Source organism: Aulonocara sp. 'chitande type north' Nkhata Bay, linkage group LG8, assembly GCF_057382095.1.
Source record: "Aulonocara sp. 'chitande type north' Nkhata Bay isolate Kocher_YH1m ecotype deep benthic linkage group LG8, A_spYH_male_GT1.1, whole genome shotgun sequence".
In the NCBI taxonomy this organism is placed as follows: Eukaryota; Metazoa; Chordata; class Actinopteri; order Cichliformes; family Cichlidae; genus Aulonocara; species Aulonocara sp. 'chitande type north' Nkhata Bay.
The window spans coordinates 4,672,465-4,687,731 of NC_141351.1; the positions used below are offsets into that span (position 1 = coordinate 4,672,465).

General features: G+C 40.9%; 1 protein-coding gene across 13 annotated transcripts in view; it reads left to right on the forward strand.

Annotated features, from left to right (window-relative positions):
- cacna1g (calcium channel, voltage-dependent, T type, alpha 1G subunit) overlaps window positions 1-15,267 on the forward strand; it is a 208,763-nt gene that overhangs the window by 70,580 nt on the left and 122,916 nt on the right. For all 13 annotated transcript variants that reach the window (XM_086302859.1, XM_086302861.1, XM_086302851.1 and 10 more), the window contains exons 4-8: window positions 8-167; window positions 3,888-4,182; window positions 4,704-4,796; window positions 5,253-6,120; window positions 7,574-7,974. In XM_086302859.1, coding sequence (XP_086158985.1) covers window positions 8-167; window positions 3,888-4,182; window positions 4,704-4,796; window positions 5,253-6,120; window positions 7,574-7,974 — 1,817 coding nt within the window. The remainder of the gene's footprint in view (window positions 1-7; window positions 168-3,887; window positions 4,183-4,703; window positions 4,797-5,252; window positions 6,121-7,573; window positions 7,975-15,267) is intronic.

A 15,267-nucleotide genomic window follows, 5' to 3' on the forward strand; every position in this document is an offset into this window, starting at 1 on the left:
CTCTCAGGTATGCGTATCCTTGTGACCCTGCTGCTGGACACCTTGCCTATGCTGGGTAATGTACTGCTGCTGTGCTTCTTCGTCTTCTTCATATTTGGCATAGTGGGTGTCCAGCTGTGGTCTGGCCTGCTCAGAAACCGCTGCTTCGTCGAAGACAACTTCTCCTTGTGAGTACCATGCTTTCCATCTCTACTGTACTCATGTATGCATTGTCTATATTCAATTCAGTTCTATTTAATTCAGTTAAATTTCATTTATATAGCACAAAATCACAACAACGGTTCTCTCAAGGTGTTCGACACATTTGGTGCTTTCTTGTCCAAATTCCATTCAATGCAATTGTATTTATATAGTGCCAAATCACAGCAACAGTCGCTTAAAGGCATTTTGTGTTGTTAAGGAAAAGACTCTACAGTAATGCAGAGAAAACCAACAATCAAACAATTCCTTTATAGAGAACAATACCACAACCTGCATTAGATTTTACTTTACCTTCAGTGCCAAATAAGCCCTTTTAGCTAGCTAAAAATGGTAATGATATATCCTCCTTCTACAGGCTGAAAATTGTTCAACTACATGCAAAGATGAGACTATAGTGAGAACAAGAAGTGTAACTAATTGACTGCTAGTAGACTTTATGCAGCCACACTTGCATTAGCACAATTAAGAATTTAAACCACCAACTCTTATTATGCAAATGTCACAGTAGTAGTACAATTAATTGTTAAAAAATGAATAGTTTTGACCCAGACAAATAGCCAAGCTTTCTATTAAATCTTTAATAGACAGATCTCATTTTTCAATCTGCAAAATTAACATCAATAGACACTAAAATATTTAATATGAATATTTTAAATTGATCGAAACAAATCGTAAACGATACAGATTAATAATCAGTTATTTACAGGTTAATAATGGATATTTATACTCAACAAGAAAGAGCTATCAGTCGTCAGTATTCCCAACCTCTTATCTGTCTAGATTTGTAGAGAATGGAAGAAATGAGGTGAGTGTTGCTGATTTAAACCCTGTGGTTCATGTTAACCACTTTCTCTCAATAATTTAAAGGTCCACAAGCTGGAAGGATTTTTTTATGTATTTATTATTTTTCTTGAAAAGTGATGCTATTGCTGCAGCATAATTCTGCAGGAGATCGAAGTCAATCTGGGGAGTGAACTTTGACTGAGCACCCTAAACTACGTCAAAAGGTCTGTGATCACAGAGTCTCATCACATTGATGAATGGGATAGACAAGCCTGGGAATAATGAGAAAGACGTCATGTGAACCAGGCATATAGAACATGGAAACCAATGACTTATTCATATTCCCTGTATCTTCCTGCCCTCATCGTTCCCTCTCGATGTATAACTCCTCACAGCTATAATTGAAGTTCATGCATAATGGCTTTGCTATGCAAGCATTTTTTCCCTCTGTCTCTTTCTCGTTTTCTCATCATCATTGTCAATTTTTAGACATTCCTCTTGTACCTTGAAAATCATTATCATTGCAATAGAAAAATGGCACCTAAGCCGAGTCATTTTTTTAATGTCCAAAGTCATAAACATAACTGTTTTAATGCTTGCATCCATTTCTCTTGAACGCATATCACTGATACATATTTTAGTGCTTCGGCACAGGCTGTTAGCTTGGTTGACAGTAACTCTTTATTAGTATGATCGAGACTATTGAAGTGGACCCGTGCGTCATGTCAGGGTGTGATAAATCGACCGAACAACATACTGAGCTCATCAGAGCAATAAGTGCTCCTGTAGATCATCCCAAAGTGGGAAACAGATTTTAAGAATATATAAATAAGAGAGTGTGGATAAGTGGATATGTAGTCACACAAAATATGTGATGCTACAGTGCAATTAATAAAACTGAATGTGTGTTGACAGATGAGCCAGATACTACAGAGTCACCAGACACACACCAGTTATTCCAGACAGGCGAGTGTTCTGCAACAGATATGCCAAGATGTGTTATAGCAGGCAAATTCTCTTGTATATCCAACTCATCCAGTGCACACTGGGTTCTCCCTGGGTATTTGGCCCTGGATATTTCAAACACAATTAAAGCTAGCTTCACTGATTATTTACTCCAATCTGTTTGCATGAGTGTTAATCAGTGGAATCAGCTGCTGTAGTGTTTGCATGGATTTAAAACCTGCAGACTTTGGGATTTTGAAGTTGATCCACTTAAAATTGTGCTGGGTTTATAATAAAGTCCAAAAGACTATTTCCTGAGGAAAAACATCTCTGGACTTTTTTTTTTCTTGGAAACATTCAAGGTCACATATTTAACCTGAGATATTTCGTCAGGCTGTTTTGCAACATGCAGCTGCTCAAATTTATGCATTACTTTTAAGATGATAATTCTTTCGGAATCATTTATAATTTATATATATCTTATTTGCCTCACTTTTTGAGGTCCAGTCATTTAGTATGAGATTTTCTAACTTTTGAAAGAAGAAAAAAAACATGGTTTTACTCTTATTAATAAAAATAGTTGCATTTTTGACTAAAATATGTGATTCTTTCTAATTGCAGTACTTTTGTAGTATTGTTTCTACAACCCTATATGTCTGTCTATTTTATATATGATCGACCTGTCTTATCTTTTATTAGATTTAGTGTTAAGTTCAGATAAATGAATAATATTGGGTAACTTTAACATTCATGTAGACGCTGATGCTGACAGCCTTGACACAGATTCATTAAATTATTACACTTTATTGGGTTTTTTCAGAGTGCATATAACCCAACTCAGAGTGTAATTTAAACACATAATTGTAATTTAATTACACTGCACTGGGAAATACATTTAAATACAGTAGATAATACAATAGTCTTTCTGAAAGTGCTGTAACTGAGTTTATGGAAGCAATTCCTCCAGTGTTATTATCCTCAATGCTGTGTGCCAACACTTCTAAATTTGGACAAAACTGGGGTTATTGTACTCGGCCCTCTTAGAAACATGGCATCTGACCAGGTACTTACTCTCGATGGCATTACTTTAGCCTTCAGTAAACTTGAGGAAATCTGTTATGTTTGAGCAGGATATGTCCTTCAGTGCGCATGTTAAACAACTATGTAGGACTTCCTTTATTCATTTGCACATATATTTTAATCTAAAAAGAAATCTAGTTTCAGAGTGATGCTGAAAGACTAGTTGATGGATTTATCACTTTTAGGATGGACTATTGTAATTCATTATTATCGGGTCATTCTAAAGTCTCTCTAAGAACCATTTTGCTGATTCAGAATGCTGCAGTAAGAGTATTAACAGTGAGAGTAAAGGGTATATTCTGCCCATATTAGGAACATGGGCATCACTGACTCCCTGTTAAATCCAGAACAGACTTTGAAATCCTTCTCCTCATATACAAGGATTTGAATAATCAAGCCCCGTTGTATTTTAAAAATCTAATAGTACCATAACATCCAAATTTGACACATCACTCTCAAATTGTAGGGTTTCTTGTGGTTTGCTTATTTATAGTTTATAGTTAGGGCTGGATCAGATGTACATATCCTAGTTATGCTGCAAAGCCTGAATGCTTCTCATCACTGTTTCTTTTTCACTCAGCTCTTTTTGCTCTCCATATACTTATAAATCACTATTGCATATAGAAGTTTAACCAACATTAGTGATTATTAAAATATGCTCTCTTGTCTTTCCCTTTATTCCCAACTGGTTGCACCAGATAGCTGCAGCTCCCTGACCCTGATTCTGGATTATTTAATTGCTGGGGTTTTGTTGGGGTCTGTCTGATGTTGCGGGGTCTTTTGGCCAACTCACTGCCATTTTAATTTAGTCCTGATTTTTCTGTGAGTTAATGCAATCTGAAGTCCATACTAATATTTCCCCTTCTTCCTCATGCAAGCCCTCTGTCTTTGGAGCTGGGAAAGTACTACCACACTGAAAACGACGACGAGAACCCCTTCATCTGCTCTCAACCCCGAGACAACGGCATGAGGGACTGTAGCTCGATTCCCAAGCTGTATGAGGAGGGGGGCCTGGAGTGCACCCTGGATATTGACTCTTATAACAGCACTGACAACACCACCTGCGTCAACTGGAACCAGTATTATACCAACTGCTCTGCTGGTCTGATCAACCCCTTCAAGGGAGCCATCAACTTTGATAACATCTGCTATGCTTGGATCGCCATCTTTCAGGTAGGACAAATGGTCGGATTTGAAGATACCAAAATAGTTTTTCTGCAGTGGCAACATACAGTACGATTTGGCCCATGCACAATCCTGTAATCCAAAATGGAGATGAAGAGGGAGAAATGGAGCCTAATTACCCCTGGGCTAGTCTATCAGAGAAAGAGGGCTTAGAGGATTAGCAGGTCACCAACATCGCACAATCAGACTGCAGCTTATTTTTTCCACACCATTTCTTTGCTATCTTCACATCATCTGAATAACATTTTGTTAGAGTATTCAGTCATAGTTGTCTTGCTGGGGGACGGGTATTTTTAGAGAGCCAGACTGAAGATGTTCAGCCTGCATGGGGTAAAACAAACAACATAAATGTTGGAGGATTACTCTTATGCTGAGTCCTGGTTTTTATAGCACTGGGAAATATGTCCTCTTTCAATTTCTATTTTTAAATTCCATTCTTTATTTGGTTTCTTCTTTCAATTTTTTTTTTTTATGTTTGTATGTACTTAACTCCTGGTGTTCATTTTTAGGTGATTACCCTGGAAGGCTGGGTGGACATCATGTACTTTGTGATGGATGCTCACTCCTTCTACAACTTCATCTACTTCATCCTGCTCATCATTGTAAGTATATCTGCACACGACTGAAGAAGAGGGTCAACTGGGGGTGTGAGCATCCACCGATCATGTGTGAATGTAGGCTGTACACAAGATGGACATAAATACTGTGATATGACCCAATGGTTTAAGCCTCAATATTAAAATTTTTGCAGCTGCTAGCATATTTGGACAAGAGGGTGGGGTGCTAAGATATTAGCTAATGGTTACCAAGCTTGGTAATCTCTATCCACAAACTGTACAAGTGTAGACAGATGCTAAGTAACATAGTATGTAACATAACTGAAAAAGCCCCAACAGCATAACATTAAGTAGAGGTCCAGCTGAATTATTCAGATTAGCAGAGCTAATTGCTAATGCTAACAACTACCTGGGTCAACACATCTTTCAAACAACGTTCTCTCTGTAGTCTTCATTCTTCAGACCTCAGTAACAATATCATCTCTCTTTCTTTCCCCTTAGATTGGCTCGTTCTTCATGATCAACCTGTGCCTGGTGGTCATTGCCACTCAGTTCTCAGAGACCAAGCAGAGGGAGAGCCAGCTGATGAAGGAACAACGAGTGCGCTTCATGTCCAACGCCAGCACTCTGGCATCCCTATCCGAGCCAGGCTCCTGCTATGACGAGCTCCTCAAGTACTTGGTTCACATCATCCGCAAGGGGGCCAAGCAAGTGGCCCATATCTGCAGGCTCTTGGCCCGTCGGGCTGGGCTCCACATTGCTGCCTCGCCCCCAGCCACAGATATCCAACGCAGCCACAGCCAGAGGAGAAGGAGAAAGACCTCCAGGCAGGGGTCTGTGTCAGTTCACCACATAATGCATCATCATCACCAGCACCACCACCACTACCATCTAGGGAATGGTAGTGTGAGGGGAGGAGGGAGCACCAGATGTTTGGACAGTAGGGAGGCAGAAGGTGGGGCTCATAACAACAACGGGGGAACTCTCATAGCAAACACTGGAAGTGGGCATCTTGCCGTGGCGCTACCCTCTTCAGTGACAGCAGCAACTTCTGATATGAACCTTGCGATTTTGTCCAGTCCTGCTGCTGATTCATCCTCAGTTTGCAGCATTTTCAACACCAACTCTGGATTTGCTCCAGGCTTCTTCTCCTTGGCTCCGGCTCCCAAGTCCAGGGCCATTAAGAGGAACTCTGTGCCCTTTGCTGCTCCAGGCCCTAAGAACTACCCCACCCTTCAAGCTCGGGCTCTCGCCGAGTCTAGAAGAGGGAGCATTGCAGCTAGCACCCTGACGAACATCAACCTTAATATTCCACCAATGCCCCAGGACAGAAGGCCATCGAGTCTGGTAGACCCGCTCAGTCCAACAGGTAGACACACAATGAGGCAGCAGATGCAGATACATTTTTGTGTGTTAGCTGAGCTGAATAGGAGAAAAAAATAGAATATCCACAGGTTTAGATTTACTTGAGTGAGCTACCCTGATATATGACTGGCTGACCAAGTACAAGTGATTAGATTTGATATGATTTAATTTTCCAATTAATTTACTCGTGGATAATCTTCTCACTCTTATTTTGACAGTTTAGTTACTGCTAACTGCTTAACCCAGGTGCTTCATGTGTTTTCCCTACAACCTGGCTCACTGGACAGGTTGCTATTGTGGCGGTCCGTGATGCCACTCAGCTGATATCCACAGAGAGTTGATATGATCCCAAGGTCTCACACGGTTGAACTAAACCATCATGTTTTGCAGCTGGTAAATGGTAGCCCTTCTGCTCTGCACCCTCTGAGTTCGGCATGGCTGCACACAAACCAGTTGTCGACGTGCAGGTTGTATTTAGAGAGGCCATCCTGTTTGCAGTGGTCCTCCAGACCAGAACAAAGTCTACAATTGCCAGCTGTAGGCCATGATAGTGAAGTTGGAGTATGTCTGGCTATGGATAAGATCCCTTTTGGGGTAGCAGCTGAACGATTTGGAGGACAACAGTAACCTGGCCGGGGAGCCAGCTGGCAGAGAAAACATGAAAGGCCAGGACTAGCAAGCAAGTGAACAAAATAAGAGTCAGGGAATGGTCCAGCAGTAAATCGATCACAGATGACATTGTTTTCTCAGACAGATAGAAAGAATTCAAAATATGCTAAAATTAATCATCACATACTGTAGTTGGGGTGCCATTCATATACCTGGAAAGCCTGCCCGAGAAGACTCTTTGTGTGGGAAACACTGCTATCTCATTTACTCAGCCCATGCTAATTTCCATATTGGTGTTGAAGGAAATGATGTAACACACCAGTGGTTGTGTTCCTTTAACTGCAATCATGTATTTGGCGCTGTGCAGTATTGATTTGTTCTGACTAAGCCTCGAGCTACAACACTGTCCAGAAAGAGATTTTATCTCTTTTCATGACAAGCAGATAGAGTGCTAATTAGAGTCAATAAATGTTAATGCCTCATGTCCAGCCAACTTTTTTTGCCTCTTGGTCAACTTTTAAAAAATGTCTTAGGCCAAACAAAAGTCAGTTAAGGTCTCTTCGGGTTGTACAGGTGGTGGAAAAAGGCTGGCTAGCGGCCAGAGAATCTGTAGAGACGAGGCATTAGTCATACAACAGACACACTGCCCATCACCGTCAAACACACTTTTCCTGATACACACGCAACTGTCTAAAAATGCTCCCATTCACAACCGATCTCTTTCATTGGATCTGACAATTTGTCCAAACCACTTAATTTAAGTAATTTATCAAAATCATGCTGATTCCACCGCAGTACCCTTCTCTCTGCCTCAGCTTCTCCATCTGACCTTTTTTACTCCATTGCAGCCCAGCTCTCCTGCCAGCTGTCAGCCCGTGACCTCAGCACCACCAGCAGCGCCATGGACACGGCCGCTTTGACACTAGACCCTGAGAGCTGCCCCTACTGCGCCAAGGCCCTGGCCAACGAATCGGAGGGCGGGACCGAGGGCAACGAGACACCTGGAGACTCAGACAGTGATGGGGTATACGAGTTCACTCAGGACCTCCACCACAGGGACAGAAGAGACAGCCGGCAGCCCAAAAAGAAGCACCAGAGGCTGGGGAAAACGGCCGCCAAGGTTGTTCACTTCTGGAGGTTGGTGTGCGACACTTTCCGGAAGATCGTGGACAGCAAGTACTTTGGCCGAGGGATTATGATTGCGATTCTGATCAATACTCTGAGCATGGGAATCGAGTACCATGAGCAGGTTAGTTAATGTGTTTTTCTCTTCAACAAAAGGATGTGCAGTTGCTGTGCTGTGATATTCAAATGCCTTGAAAAATTTCTCTGTGGAAATGTGAAGTATCCTGATGCATATAGTCACGCAGATAGAGAACGATTGTAGGAAAGTATTAGTTTGACTTGTACATCCTCTGTGTGTGCGTGTGTCATTCTGTGCGATTTTGCAAGCAACACCGCTCCCACAGGCCCAACTGGAATTCCTGATGTCTCTCTCTGGTCTCATTTGTTTACATGAGCATAATTACAGCCATGTGAGAGAGAAAACGGAAAGAGACAGAGTGAGAGAGGGAGGAAAGTAAAGGGGTGATTTAACGGGTAGGGAAGGCCCAGCAACATCTGACGTCAGATGTTCTCACTCTTTCCCTCTCAATCTGCTGTTTGGTTGTTTTTATCCCTGCGCTGCTGTCTCTTTGACCCAATTCACACCTGATATTCACATGCAACATGCGCTAGTGATAGCTAGTCTGGATTACGAATAATGGATGCTGATGTAAGGTGTAAATACATCCAACATGCTCGGAAGACCACATCTGGATATGGTCTGACATTCAGTATGATCAGATGTTGCCCAGGTGTGAATCCAGTCTGTTTTAAGTTTCTGTGAGGAAAAACAAAGGATATCTGCTGAACGCAATGAGTGGTCACACTGAGCTTAGTCATTCTTTAAGCTTATTCTTAAGCTGTCTGTTAATTAAGTTACAGTCAATCTTTTCATTGTCAAATATGCAGCACATAAAGTGCTTTGTCACAGCTCCAACCAACTGTGTGTATTTATATTAATGCAGTTGTACTGCAGACTTTTATTGGCATTGATACTGTTGTGTCTATTAGTAATGATGTAACTGATCCTCTTTTTCTGTGTCAGTATAACATTTGATCTTTTGCAGATGATTTCTCTGAGTGGAGTCTATTGATTTCTGTTGAGGTTACAGAGTTTAAAAGAGGTATCAGGAAAATGCTCATACTGGTTCTTTGTACTGGCCCAGTGCATCCTGAAAGTATTCACAGAGCCTCACTTGTTCCACATTTTGTCATGCTGCAGTCTTATTCCAAAATGGATTCAGCTCATTTTTCACCTCAAATTTCCCATAATGACAAAGCAAAAAATGATATTAAAAATATATAACATGTACTTAAAGTATTCACAGCCTTTGCTGTGACACTCAAAAGTGAGCTCAGGTGCATCCTGTTTCCACTGATCATCTGTCAGATGTTTCTACAACTTGATTGGCGTCCACCTATGGTAAAGTCAGTTGATTGGTTATGATTTGGTAAAGCACACACCTGTCTATATAAGATCCCATTGTTGACCAAGCCATGAAGTCCAAGGAATTGTCCGTTAGACCTCTGAGACAGGATAGTAACGAGGCACGGATCTGGGAAAGGGTACAGAAAAATTTCTGCACCATTGGCAGTCCAAATGAGCGCAGTGGCCTCCATCATCAGTTAAATGGAAGAAGTTTGGAACCACCAGGAGTCTTCCAGGAGCTGACCACCCAGCCAATCTAAGCAATTGAAGTAGAAGGGCCTTAGTCAGGGAGGTGACCAAGAACCCAATGGTCACTCTCACAGAGCTCCAGTGTTGCTCCGTGGAGAGAAAAGAACCTTACAGTGCGACAACCATTTCTGCACTACTCTACCTGCGTGGTTAAATCCCTTGAGTTAGCTGCCCTTTTTCTACTTAAATGAGTTATTGTTAAGTGGCTTAACAAACAAAATAGCATTTCACTAGCTGGGCCCACGTCCTCATTTTAGGTTTGACAGCGTTTTAGTAGGTAAAGGTGAATGCTTGGACATGAATTAAGCTGCGGTTTGGAGAAGGCTTCGAAGGGGACTGGCAACGGCTCCTGGGCCTGGCAGATCCCCATGTACTAAATAGGAGTGAAGAAGTTAAAGAATTGAGAACAAGGAGGGAGGGAGGGTGGGGCACGTAAATGAGAATGAACAGTTTGCAGAACTGGGGGGAACCTATATAGATGACAACCGGAAGGAGCGCGTTTGGAGGCGTGGTCCCGCTCCTGAAATTCCAATACATAATACATAATCTCCAATTAAAGCAAAATATAAAGACATGAGAGGTTGCTCAAGACTTCTATCATCTATGTTTTGATATTTTTTGCCTTACCAAAGCTTTACTAATAAACACATTTTTTTCGGCTAATATTAAAGTTCATTAAAAAAGAAATTTAATTAAAATACAAAAACACAAAGTGTTGCATACACTGAGTACAGCTTTATTATTTTCATAGACATACACACACACACAAACTGTACTCTTTATATATGAGAGAAAAAAACACCTTCTGTACAAACTGGTTTCTGATCATTTGCATGACTAAATATTATGCCAGTAATTTGCATTGCTTTCACTACAGTTTCTCTAGTGTTGAGAATTTAAACTCCTGCTATAATTAGAAGTAATTTCCAGGGTCAACAACTGTGTCATGTTTATTTTCCAAGCAAATTCCCTCAAAATTAAAGATTGGTAGCTTCATGAATCTCATTAAACATCTGTTTCCATTCTTCTTCAGTTATTTTTGTTGCCAACTCCATACAGGCACTGAATACATTTCAAAAGGTATTTGGCAAAGCAAAATGCTAGTCCTGGATATTAGTTGCATTAGCGTTCATGATTTACAATTCAATTTCTACTAAAATGGGAAAAAAAGTTGTCTTGTGGTGTCTTATTTCCTCCTCTGATGTTCTCATGAGTATTTTTTTTATAGAGGACATAAAGAAGTTTGCCAAGTGCAGCTTTCAGGTTTGGGGTATGTATTGTGTTTGAGGCTATTGTGTTGGGTTATGTTTTTGGCACGTGCGGTTTTGGTGTAAAGTTATATAACACTAGGGACACAAGTACTGTGTGTGTGGGTGTGTAGTAGGAGATTGAAGCCTAGCCAGGTTTTAGGGGGTTACTTTCGGTCACTGACCCAGTGCCTATAAACATATCCAGATGTCAGAGACACACACACACACGCAGGAAGTTTTATAGCTTTCTAGTTTCTACTTTCCCTTCATCGTTTTTTTTCCTCCTGACTTTTCCTCTCGTGCTCTTGCTCATAGCTTTTTTTTTCTAATTCTGGTTGTACTGCTTCCTCTTTTCTTCCTCCTCTGTAGACCTATTAGCCTCCATCAACCTCTTTTTGCTTTTTCACTTTTTGCTCGCTTTTGTTCACCTCCACCTCTTTTATTTCCTTTCTTCTCTGTTCTGCGTCAGCCTCTCCCCTGCCTTTTTTTGTCCTCTTCAACCTTTTCACTTCTTTCTCAAGTGCTCTTTTCTAGTTTGGGTAACATGGATCCCTCCAGTCTCCAGACAGGCAGCTGAAGACTTTAGTGAGACGCTTCATTGATTGTAAGCCCATCGACATCCAATAGCCACAAAGATCACTAAGCCTCCTTTTCCTCTGTAACTCTGTCCATATGGAGGAGAGGCTGCCTTTCAATTTCCATACATCCTCCAGCCAAGTTTCTTCCTGGAGTTTTGAGTGTGTACCTCATGCTGCCATTTTTCCTGTTAAAACTAGTTTGACGGGCAGAAAGTCTCCTGAATTTTCACCTACTGCACTTAGTACTGCGTAAGTTCATATTTTGTCTATTACATTTTGGAGGAAGATGAAGCATTTTCATGAGGTTGAACAAATCAATCTGTAGTGCAAAAGTTAAAAGACAATATTTCTGATTATTTAATTTCTCGTCATGTGGAGGCAGTTAAACAAAATCATAAATATCCTCATCAAATGTTGCTGGTTTGTCTAAACTGCAATAAACACCTTCAGATTATATCCTGTAACAACTCTGGAGTCAGCATGATGTGCAATTTATTAGAAAGTAAAAAAATAAAGTGTTTTAAGTTAATTTAAAACATATCCACACTGAAATGTTTCATTTCATTTAGAAACATCCTGTCTCGGAGTGATGCTGAAACATTAGTTTATGCATTTATTACCTTTAGGCTGGACTTTTGGATTTCATTATTACCGGGTTGTCCCAGAAACTATTTCTCTACTTTTAAGGTTAGCCTTCAAATTTTGTTTTTGATAAAGCTTATAGGTAGGGCTGGATGAGGTGACCTTAAATCTTCCCTCTGTAGGTTAGATGTCCAATGATGCAATGAGTGTTTGTTCTTCACCCGCCTCTTTTCACACTCGATGTGCTTACACACGACTCTGCATTTAATCATTAGTTATTATTAATCTCTGGCTCTCTTTCACAGCATGTATTTTGTCCAGTCTTCCTCTCCTCACTCCTAACCGGTCACGGCAGTTGGCTGCTCCTCCCTGAGCCTGGTTCTGCCGAAGGTTTTTTCTGTTAAAAGGGAGTTTTTCCTTCACACTGTTACCAAGTGCTTGCTCTTAAGGGGGTGATCTGATTGTTGGGTTTTTTTCTCTGTATTATTGTAGGGCATTTATCTTACAAGATAACATGCTTTGTGTCTAACAGAGTTATGGATTGTCTTGCATTATCCTTGAAGCTCATGAGCTTTAGTGGCAGTTGGGAAGCTGAACTATTGAAATGGGATGCAGTTGTCTCACTGAGCTGTCATGAGCTGTATATTCATAATTGGGATGTCAGCATCTTTGGATGATCAAATAGAGCTTGGGCATTATTAGCTATACCAGTTGGATTAGCTCATGCATGGGAAACTTTAGAGAAAACAGAACTACAGACGATAAACCGTGTACCAGGAAGGATCTTTCTCATGGAGGTTTATGGGGCTGTACTCCTCAGACAGATGAAGTCGATGCAAGTGCCCTAATCTTGTTGTTGTTTTAGTGGCCAGCATGGCTGACCACTGGTTTAAAAAAAGATTTAGGAACGCTTATAGGAAAACGTTGACCATTGTTTAACCAATCAGTAAGCAGTCCTCAGTCTCACACTCAGATCCACCCATTAAATTGCTTGTTGTGTTTCACTTCAAAAGAAGCTTTCGAGATGGTGACTCCAAAAAGGCCTTTCACCATCAGCAGGTGAAGTCATAGTGGCTGCCTCCATCTTTAATGCAGTTCATGTTTAAGAAACAGTCAAGTGATGCCATTAGAGGAACTGCACTTTTTGACATTTATATATTGGCTTCTTTTTCAACCACAGTGGCTGCTTCACCTTGTTATTTTTCTCTTCACAAACAAAAATAAATAAGTAAAATTACTGAAACGCTGACTCAGCCACTAACACATCATCATTGCTTCTCAGTAATATTTCTTTTTACATCCTGTTGACATTCAAACACATTTGTTCTTTTATGTTGTTGTTGTGGTTTGCTGTCTGTATATTTATTATTATACTTTTTTTTTTTCAAAATGAGGATAATTCTGCCATGTGTGTGTGTATTACGTATTTCTCAATCATGTGTAAGTCATTGTGGATTAGCCATGTGATTGATTGGTGACCTGTCCAGGGTGTATTCTGCTTCCCACCCTATGACAGCTGCAGTAGGTTTCAATTCCCCCAGTGACCCCAAGTTGGATAAGTGGATAAGGATGGATAATTGTGGTTGGTTTGCATTCTTCACCTTGTTTGCAGAAAAACTCAGCAGGAGGGGCGAAAACCACAATGTCCTCAAAGCTTTCCAAGATCTAGATTTTTATATGAATCATTTCAAGTGTTTGTTTCCAAGTCTGACCGAAAGTAAACAGAGAAATTTGGAGATTTGATAAATATTGGTGTCCTGGAGACGGCGTTTCACCTTCTCAAAGTCTGGGAAACAAATGGGAAAGCAAAAATTGAGCAAAAATCTAGGATGAATGCTCCACTCTCCATATGGTAAGAATAAGCTTTTCCAATGAGGAAATAGCTGTTTTATTAGCTGGATATTTAATTAGCTACAACCGCTTCCGCACGGACGTGTTCTAAACATGAAAGTATCTACTGAAATTGGCTGATGAACAGAAATCCCAAGAGCAGAGATTAAAATAGCCTTTCCCGGTGGGAATTTCTGTATTTACTTTTGGTTAGATTAAATAACAAATGTGTTCAATAATATATGGGTTGTGGCTCAGACAAAGTGGATGCATCATACACTGCACAAAGAAACGAAAGGAACAATGAGAAATATCCCTTGTTAATCTAGGCTAAGGTTAGCGTCACGGCTGCTAGCGAGGCAATACCTGCATCCTGCAGTTCCTCTAGGAAAGCTGGACAGGGCCATAGAAGGTCCTTAACCCACCAACAGGACCAGTACCTGCTCCTTTGTGCTCAGAGGAATAGGTTGCGCGCTGCCTGGTACCGTGTAGCCCGATGGGCATTTGCCAGAGAACACCAGAAATGGCAGGAGCATCACTGGTGACCTGTTTTTCACATGTTAGAGAAGGTTCTGGTCTTGAGAATACATGGAAATTGTTATGCTGTCTGTTACATTGTCCAGCATGACCAGTTTGTTGGTGGTTTCAGTGATGGTCTGGGGAAGCATATCCATGGAGGGACACACAGACCTCTACAGGCTAGGCAACCCTGAGTGCCATTAACCTATTGGCAAGACCCACTGCACCAGACCCTACACTAGTGCGGTGAGTCCTGGGTTCCTCCTGGTCTATGACAATGCTCCACCTTGTGTGGTGAGAGTATGCAGACTGTTCCTAGAGGACAAAGGAACTGATCAATTGAAATCATTGACTTTCCCCCACGTTTGCCTGAAATACATTCAATAGAACAACCCTGGGACATTATGCTTTGGTCCATCCGATGCTTCCAGGTTGCACCTCAGACCGTCCAGGAGCTCAGGGATTTCATTTTTAATCCAATCATGTGGCATTCTTTTGTTCCTTAAACCATGCCCAGACTATATCACTATATATATTTCTCCTTGAGATCTGATGTTTTTTTGGCTGATGCTTTTTGACAATGTAGATGTCATAATTATGGATATAGCATGTAATCCAAACAAATCATAGAACTGCCATAGTATCATCTGCTGTTTGCAAGTCAAAGTTTGTGTTTGAGGGGAAAAGAAAGAAAGAAAAACTACACCTTTAAGAAAGTGCTTCACCTGCGTTGAGTGTGACAGCTTATCGATCACGTTGACCCGTTTTCTGGTACCCCCTTCTGTTCTGTAAATAGATGAGACACACAGACACATAATATATAGCTGGTATTATGTGTCTAATTCGTCTCCAAATGAGGTTATAGAGTTCTGGCTGAGAATTTATGAAGATGAAACAACCACACTGATGAATAATTGATGAAGAGGCAAACATGCGAAACACGACTACAACACACGTGCAAAGTGAATTCAACTCGAAGCGCAACCTGTTTCAAAGAGCCC